At 51.7% G+C, this 8,880-nt stretch overlaps 2 protein-coding genes across 2 annotated transcripts in view; one reads left to right on the top strand and one right to left on the bottom strand.

The window, feature by feature from the left end:
• Positions 1 to 1,100: 1,100 nt before the first annotated feature.
• Positions 1,101 to 8,801, top strand: LOC104478971 (thyrotropin-releasing hormone receptor-like). The gene is made up of 2 exons (XM_010119488.2): positions 1,101 to 1,857; positions 7,875 to 8,801. Exons 1-2 carry the CDS (start codon positions 1,102 to 1,104, stop codon positions 8,253 to 8,255), a joined length of 1,137 nt encoding a protein of 378 aa, XP_010117790.2. The 5' UTR covers position 1,101; the 3' UTR covers positions 8,256 to 8,801.
• The window catches only part of JPH2 (junctophilin 2), a 39,210-nt gene continuing 38,450 nt past the window's right edge, over positions 8,121 to 8,880 (bottom strand). Inside the window, exon 8 of the transcript XR_015260356.1 lies at positions 8,121 to 8,226. The gene's annotated coding sequence lies outside the window, so the exon portion shown is untranslated. The remainder of the gene's footprint in view (positions 8,227 to 8,880) is intronic.

The following is an 8,880-nucleotide window of genomic DNA, read 5'->3' as shown; positions in this document are numbered from 1 at the left end:
CTCAGGGACTGGGATTAATGGGGTAGCTCTGCCTCTAAATTGAAATATAATCTAATAAAAAAGCGAGCTTTCCCCTCGTCCTTTCATCCACTCCAAAGATTCAGGGACCCTTCCTTAGCACTTTGTCTCTGCAAACACGATGGCTCTTTCAACTTGAAGATGCATTTTCCGACAGATTGTGAGACGTCAGGAGCAAGCACGGAGGTGGCAGCAAATTCTGGCTACTGCTGACCATCATGGAGATATTGGATCTCCCAACCTGACCATCAGACAGATGCTGGACCTCGCTGCCTGACCATGAGGGAGATTCCAGATATCCCAGCCTCATCACTGGGGAGATAGGGGATCTCCCAGCCCAGGACTGGGTAAGCCTTTCCCCAAAGGGAGTGCTTGTTTGGGACAGGAAAGATGGCACGAGGAGGTCACTACCCCCAGGGAAGGAGCTCCTCTGCCCCAGCCCAAGGGAAATGGGAAAGGCCATGGGTCTCTGTGGCGCTGTCCTGGTCCCACCCTGCTGAGAATGAGGAAGGAAGGACCCCTCATCCTCAGCTTTGCTGTCTGGAGGGGACGGTGCAGCCACGGCTTGGCTGGGCACACAAGGCACCGGCTGTCCCGGGTCCCGGAGCTGACGCACTCGTTTCTGGGGTGCTGTCAGCCCCTGAGCTTCTCCGCCCGCGGGGTCTGCAACCTACCACCCTCACCCCCTGCCTGGGCTCCTTCCTCCCCCTCTTCCTCCTCTTCGGCTCAGCGGTGCGCTAGGACCCGGCGGGCGCTGGCGGGTGATGCGGGTGGGAGGCGGATGGGGGGTCCTAGGCGGTCCCGCGGGGTTCCCGGAGCTGGAGGGTCCCAGAGACCTCGGTGGCCGGGGTGGTCCCGGCCGCTCCCCTCGGTGGGTGCATGGGAGGTGGGTGCGAGGAGCCGGGCGGCTGCGAGACTTGAGGTGAATCGCGGAAAAAAAATAAAGAGGGGGGGGAGGGGGTGGGAGGAGCCGGGCAGGAGGGCGGGGAAGGGGCGCGGGGGGCAGCGGGGCTCCGCTACCGGCTCCCCCCTCTCCCCGCCGCAGGGTGCGCGGGGCTGTGGCGGGGACGGCACCGGGGGCCGATGGACAACAGCAGCGGCAACCAGACCCTGGGCAGGATGCCCCGGCAGCCCCTGGAGCTGCAGGTGGTCACCATCCTGCTGGTGCTGCTCATCTGCGGAGTGGGCATCGCGGGGAACGTGATGGTGGTGCTGGTGGTGCTGCGCACCAAGCACATGGTGACCCCCACCAACTGCTACCTGGTGAGCTTGGCGGTGGCCGACCTCATCGTGCTGCTGGCCGCCGGGCTGCCCAACATCTCGGAAGTGGTGGCTTCTTGGGTGTACGGCTACGCCGGCTGCCTCTGCATCACCTATTTGCAGTACTTGGGCATCAACACCTCCGCCTGGTCCATCACTGCCTTCACAGTGGAGCGTTACATCGCGATCTGCCATGTCATCAAAGCGCAGCTCCTGTGCACCGTGTCCCGTGCCAAGCGCATCATCTCCTCGCTGTGGCTCTTCACCTCCCTCTATTGCCTCATGTGGTTCTTCCTGGTGGACACGACCCAGGTCACCTTCTCCGACGGGGCGCAGGTCAGCTGTGGCTACCGGGTCTCCAGAAGCCTTTACATGCCCATTTACTTCTTGGATTTTGCTGTCTTCTATGTCATCCCGTTGGGGCTGGCAACTGTCCTCTACAGCCTCATTGCCCGCATCCTCTTCATGAGCCCCCTGCCCGCCACCCCACAGCACTCCTGGCCGGGCTCCGTGCACCAGGGTGGCTCCCTCAAGCTCTCCGGCCAGGGCAACAAGGGGGCCCTGAGCTCCCGCAAGCAGGTAGGGGCTCCCCACCGGGCTGGGACATGCTGGGCTGCAGGCAGCACTGTCAGGGGCTCAGTGCTTTGAGGGGCATTCTGGCAGGGGATGAGGTGCCCTAGTATTTCACTTCCCTCTGTGGGGGGAGTGGAGAGGGTTGGTTTGCTGCACAGAAGTGCCCCCGGCCCCTCCAAGCCCAGCTGGGGTCTGGCAGCACAGATGGGCTCCCCCTGCTTTGGCTGGGCTTGACAGAGCAGGACAGTGCCTCCAGTATCACTTGGGAGAGGCAGGGATGTTTGCTGGATAATTGATGACTGATTGCCTCCCTGAGGAAGGGAGTGCTGGGTCGCGTTATGCCAGTGGGACTTGCCTATCGGGCAGGGTCCTGGGCAGGTGACCTTGGATTTAGGGGAGCAAAGGGAGGGGAGACCCTCTGAGCCCAGCTGTGGTCCTGGCAGCTGGGGAAGGTGTCACAGCGGTGTGTATGCTGCTCGGTGACTCCTCTGTCATTCAGCTGCCTGCTCGCTCCCCAGCTCCTTCTCCTCCTGCCTCTGTTCCTCTTCTTTCTCTGTCCACATGGACAACTACTATTTCTTGCCCCATCTCCCCGGACCAGTCAGTATCTGGACATGGGACACTTGCAGGAGACTGTCCCATTCTGGTTTCAAACTTTGCATAGGCAGAGACGTGTGCTATTTTAAAGGAAAGTCCTGAATCCGGGAGTCTGGCTTCAGCCCCTGAAATCACCGGTTCTGTTGCGAGTTTGAGGGAGCAGGAACTGATTTCCAGACAGCCTGAAATAGGCTTCAGCCTGTCTTAAAGTCCTCATGTTTCCAACTCAGTATCTTGTTGCCTGACCTGCACAAGAAGCTCCATTCCCCAGGAGAGATGATTCAGTTGTGGAAGGGAAGTGAACAGCCCAGAGAACGTGCATTTCTTCACAAACTTCTAAGTCTACCCATTTCCACTTTTTCTCCCTTTTGCTCCAGCAGAGAAAGATTTAAAGCAAATCCTGACTTCTGCAAAAGTACTTGCCCGCTCTCCCAGGGTCCCTGGCTGCTGCTGGAGCCCCGGGCAGGGTGTTTGGCAGCGAGGTCTCGGATACTACAAGGCAGTACTTAAAGGCACGGGTCGATGGACCCCTTCTTCCAGATCAGCCGCTGCAGGGGCTGTGCTGCTCCCCCCATGGTGCTGGGCTGCACACAGCATGCTCCAGCATCGTTAGGATGAGTGGCTGAGGCGGTTAGTCCTGATGGGGCTGGATGCCAGGTGCTTCAGCTCCTGGAAACATCTTGTGCTCTCTCTTCTGTTATACTGGAAGTTTTCGCAAGATTGTCATTACCTCCTGAAATAATCTTAGGATGGAAAGACTTCCCCTGGCTGGCTTCACATCACAGAGCTGGCATCGTTAGGAATAAACGTGGCACCAAGTTTTTAAACTGTAAAGCAGTTTCCCAGGGCTTCCAGCTATGTTTTGTTGAATGCTTCCTTCTGATTTCCCACCAGCAGCTCTTCAAAGCAGGCTGTGTTGGGAGCGATGGAGGAAGAAAGCCCAGGCGTGCCAGGGGTGGCATGTGGGCAAGTGTGTGACACAGGGGTTGGTGGCTGTCAGATGGATGCAGGGCTGCACCCCAGAGGTGGCTGCAGTCCAGATTTTTCCATAAACACCTTTCACAAGCAGCATGTGGCATAGGACAAGATCACTTCCTTTTAGAGAGAATCAGAGGGAAATGTATACGGCTGTCCGTAAAAATCAGAGGGGGAGAAACCAGGGTCTGTGAGTTCAACTTTAACGACTTGATTCATTGCTAAGGGGTTGATCTGCTGGATGCTCTGTGTAGAAATAAGTTATCTGTGCACCGAAGCTGAGTAAAACCACACAGCTCTTCTGATGACTGTTTCAGACAGTGCATACAGGCGTGCTTCAAGCATAACAAATGCAGGTGCTGTCAGAGCATCTAGCATCTACCTTGGCACGGAAATCCAGCCGGAGGTTTTTGCTGGCAGTGCGATGGATCGAGGAGCAGAAGCTCCTTACCAACGCAAGGTGTGAGTTTTGCTGTATTTAGCACCTGCAGAAGGGTCACAGATACAAACACCAGCCACCTTCAAGCACGTATTTCAGCTGCCGGAGAGGGACCACTAGAGGGAGTGGGATTCCGAAAAAAGGATGCTGCAGCTCAGGATGGTGGTGCCCGGACAAGGAGGGATGGCAGTGGCTGGGGAGAAGCTCTGTGGCCTCCAGGACAGGGGCAGAGGCTGGACAAAGGGCTGCTACAGGGAATGTGTTGGAAGGGCTGTGGGGGATGCGAGATGCCGATTGTCTCATATGGAGCGAGAACGATGCTCACTGATGGTTTGCTCTAGGACTTACACCAGGCTTGGCTCGTGGAGGTGGAAGATGAGCTGTCCCTTAGCTTTGACATAGGGACCCAGGATGTAGTCAGGGGCTCTGAACAGCAGATATCCTTGGCCATCCAACAACAACACTGGCTTACGTGCTCAAAAGGGGTTTTTCAGCTAAATATCAACTGTTCTAGTAAAACATCCCCTTCTGTCTACAAACCCTGGTCTCGCTTCTCTCCATAGCTCCTTTACAGCTGCTGTGTGCACACACTGTGTACAACAGAATTGTTGCAAAACACTTGTTGGAAAAATTGTTGTCCCTGAGCTGGTGCTTCCCTGAGGGATCCCTTGAGGCTACAGCAAAGCTCTGGCTTTTTTGGGGGCAGCTGTTTTTTTGGGGGCCATAATTCAGGACTACTCCAGTCAGGAACAATGTCCCAAACCCTTCTTAGTGCCAATTAGGTTCATTTTTCACATAAGCACCAGACGTAAGTTCAGAGCACCTCAAGTGTGCTGTTGTTACTCATCTCAGCAAGGCAGAGTGAGGAGAGGCCCGCAGACAGGTTTCAGCCATGCATGCAGACAACACTGGAGATTTCTTTCCCCACTATGGAGCTATGAGAGTGAGTCTGGGATAGACTCTCACATTTTATCCAGAGGAGACATCCTATGTCGACACAACTTTGCTGAAGTCGGACCCAGGAGAACACAATCCGTACGGACACTTGGCTTTAAAAGGCAAATTTAATGTTACAGCACGCTCAGGGCAGGGCTGCCTGTCCCAGCTTGTGGTCTGGATGCAGCGTCCTCGGGGAGCACTGCAGGCATTTAGTGCGACAGAGGTAATAAATCCTCCTGGTGCTGTTTCCAGCCGGTTTCCCCTCCCAGGACAAAGACAGCTTTTTCGCAGGGCTGTAGGATGCAGAGCAGGCGTGACTCTCCAGGTGACAGCACTTGGTGGTCTCCTGTGGTCTGGAGAGAGGTGTTGGGCGCTTGCTGGCACCGCCAGCATTTCTATAACCACCAGCCAAAAAGCAGTGGCAGTTATGGCTAAAAAGCAGATGAATCACTGGTTCTTTTCCAGACTACATTTTTTTTGGTCTCAGAAAGGACCGGAATGAGCTTATGTTTCAGCCTTATTAGGGCACGCTCTCCCTGGTGTTGTCACTTGGATGCAGAGTTCAGCTCACTCTTCACAACCATTGTGGGTTCCCGAACAGTAAAACAAGGCAGAGAGTTATACCATTTGAAAAGCCAAAGATGCTTCAGTCTCAGGAGACAGCACATGAGCAGTATCCATGTGTTCACTTTAAAGGAGACATTTCAGCCATTCAGAACCCTCCCATGCAGAAGGAACACCTGGCAGAGAGCAGAGCTGTGTATAAAAGCTCAGAGGTTTATTCTCCGTAGCCCTGTGGTGGGTAACTTTGCATCTCAGGAGCTGAGACCACCGCTCTGTTGGGTGAGAAGTGTCTGCGTCTCAGTGAGGACCTGCGGAGGTGTGGTATTTCACTTTCCCAGGATATATTTTGCAGCGGTCCTTCTGCCTAAGGCTGCTGAAGGTGATAGAAAGACTTCCACCAGCCTTACCCTCGAGACAGCCCTTTAACCAGGGTCCTTCCAGGCAGGACCGGGATGTGTTCAGTCTCTGCATGGGATGGATAGAGCGCAGAGCCTGCCCTTATCTCCCAGGAGCATCAGTCTGAATAAACTGCTTAGTAGAGGGGAATTAAAATCTGACTGAATTTGTACTTAGGATGACTTAAGCTGAGAAGTTGGTTGCATTTTGCTGTAGGGTTCAGCTATTAGCACAGTTTTGTTCAGATCAGCTTAATCCAGGTTCTTGGGAAATAAACCTCAGATGCATCAAAAACATGGCAAAACCAATTCTCTCCACAAATCTGAGAATTGGGTCGTGGAAGGCAGCAGGCTGGCTGAATGCTTCATCACTGCTGTGCCTATTTGCTATAGCAATATACAGAGAAATAGAAAATGCACGTCTCATGCATACACACTGCTCATGTAGCATTCAGTGATGAAGTAAAATCTGTGCCTTTCTGGGCTGATCTGGTATGGGGAGCTCTCTGTTCCTAGGTTTTGCAGTGCAGACCACAGCGATATGGTCTCGCCATTGCTGTCAGGACGCTCCTTGCTTTGGCAAGGGGTGCTGGAGCCTGGATTGCCCTGCCAGCCTCGGCGGAGGCAGCGGCTACAGCCATGCTGGTACACAGAGAATTTGACCATGGCCCAGTGTGTGCCAAGCAGCTGCTCTCCACTCACAGCCTAGCTGTTCAGGAGTATTTCTGTAAACCAGATTATCACCCTGGTAGTTGCACACTAGATAAGGTGGCTTGAAACCAAAAGCTTGTGAGATGGCTCTTGCTTTTCTGGATTGAGCCAGTCCTTGTAAAAGACATTGAAAAGCTCTGAAGCTATCTTTTACTGACACAGCTTGTAGAATCTCTCAGATCTTTCTCAAAAGACAATGAACTATGGCAGCAAACATGCTGCAGTCTTAGCAGCAGCCTCAGCACTCACTGTATCACTGCAAGATCTTGTTCTGGGAAGAGTCCTCATATTCCCATTAAACCACACACAGCAAAACACTTCTATTGTGGCTTCAGCTTGACAATAGTCCCTTTCTTGTAGGGAAAGTTTTGTTGCCACTACCAACCACCCTCAATTTCTACTCAAAGCATTACAGGAAGGCATAGTTGCTTGTGACTAAGTAAAAAAAAACACTCAAAGAAAAGCTGAGAGACTGTGAATGTAATCTAAGGGCTTATTCCCATATTAAGAACTGGAGTCATTGCACAACTCCCCTTCTGACATTTGAAAAGCCACTGCCTTAATACTCGTACGACACCAGTGTTTACTCATACTTTCCTCCTTGGGAATATGTGTATTCTGTAAGTATTTGTTGGAAGATAATTGTCACCTACCAGAAATAGCTGTTGAAATTATTAGGATCACTGGAGTTTCAGTACAAAATCCTACTTTCTTAAACAAGCTTGAGTTAAGCTGAGGATAATCACTGCTTGCTTCTGAATTCTCAATATCTTCTTGTTCCTAACATGTTAATGTAGTACTTCCCTAGTGTGCTGCAAATTAAAATAACCCACATCAATTAGCTAAGAAACTCCCATATCAGCACAAGTAGGAATTTGTGTAAGACTCCAGGCAGCCTCCTCTACTCTCAGTGCTGCTCTGTACCGGGAGCCTGGCCCTGGGAACAGCATAGCTGGCGCAGGAAACCAGAATATCCTAGGCAGGGAGTTGAAATATACCCCATGGCACCTCCAAAAGTTAGGACCCCACTTTTGCACAAGTTATCTTCCCCATTGATTTATTGTTATGTGCAATTTTCAAATTTGCTTTGTGGTACAGAAATTCCCATGATTATCACATTTCCAGGCTGGTGGATGCTTGCCTTAAAGAGCTTTAAAGGCTCTGCAGTGGCAGGTGAAAACCAGTCATTTAAGAGGTTTGTTTATGTAAGATTGTTTAATGAAGAAAATGGATTCAGAGAGGAATAGCCCAATGGTTTGTGTGCCTATTTTAAACACTTAAACAGAGATAGAAGCAATATGTAGAGTGAATTAGCTGTCTGCTAATTCTCCACGTGGGAAAGCTCCGCTGGAGATTTAGCATCATCTGACTGTTTCTTTTTTTTGCATATCCCCACCGGCAAGGTAACCAAAATGCTGGCTGTCGTGGTGGTCCTCTTCGCCCTTCTTTGGATGCCTTATCGCACACTGGTGGTGGTGAACTCCTTCATGGACCCTCCGTACCTGAACATCTGGTTTCTGCTCTTCTGCCGCATGTGCATCTACCTGAACAGTGCCATCAACCCCATCATCTACAACCTCATGTCACAGAAATTCAGGGCTGCCTTTAGGAAGTTATGCAAGTGCAAAGAGAAGAGCGCTGAGAACCCCGCGCTGTACACCGCCCCGGTGTACTACAGCGTTATGAAGGACTGCTCTCATGACAGCTCCGATCACAACATCACTGAACAGGAGGATCTGAACCGTCTCCCTGCACCTGCAAAGAAGAACAAGCCCGCCAAATAAATCCCGGGACCTTGAAACGATGCAGGCAGTGGGAGCTATGTGGCTGTATGCACTGTGTTGGGAAAGTGCCAACAGAAATTGCTTTGGCATCGCAGCAAGCTTAATTTAATGGCTCTCCAGAGCATTTAACAAAACAGATTGTTAAAAACAAATTAATTTGCTTTTCCTTAATGCTAATTTATTCTTGTTTGGTGAAGTGTTAGGCACGGGTCAATGTTTAGCATCTTTAAAGATTGTGTCGTTAAATATGGTAGTGCGACGCTATTCTGTGTTACGTGCAAGTACAACTGCTTGTCGAGTTAGGCCAGAATGTTGAAAGGAAATCCAGGAAGAGAAGGGCATTCAAGGAAAAGAAGCAGCTTCTTTCTGCTGGAACAGTTTTCCTATAGGCTGAGATTCACCTACCCAAATTTACACACCTGTAACACAGACACCCTATGTAAAGTGCCCCTCTGGAGTACCTTTAGAGTTAATGGGCACAATCAGGCACTTCCAGAAAGTGGCTCCTCTCATCTCAGCATAGTTCTCTGAGGAAGACACATACCTCAGAAGGAGACGAATGCCTCCTGAGATGTGACAATTTCAGTCCATTGTCTGTAAGGGGACTCTCTCAGGTGGAGACTCC

This window comes from Chlamydotis macqueenii, chromosome 16 (genome assembly GCF_036417535.1).
Source record: "Chlamydotis macqueenii isolate bChlMac1 chromosome 16, bChlMac1.mat, whole genome shotgun sequence".
NCBI lineage: Eukaryota > Metazoa > Chordata > Aves > Otidiformes > Otididae > Chlamydotis > Chlamydotis macqueenii.
Note: the sequence above shows the minus strand (reverse complement) of the source record. Positions and strands in the feature narration are given on the sequence as shown.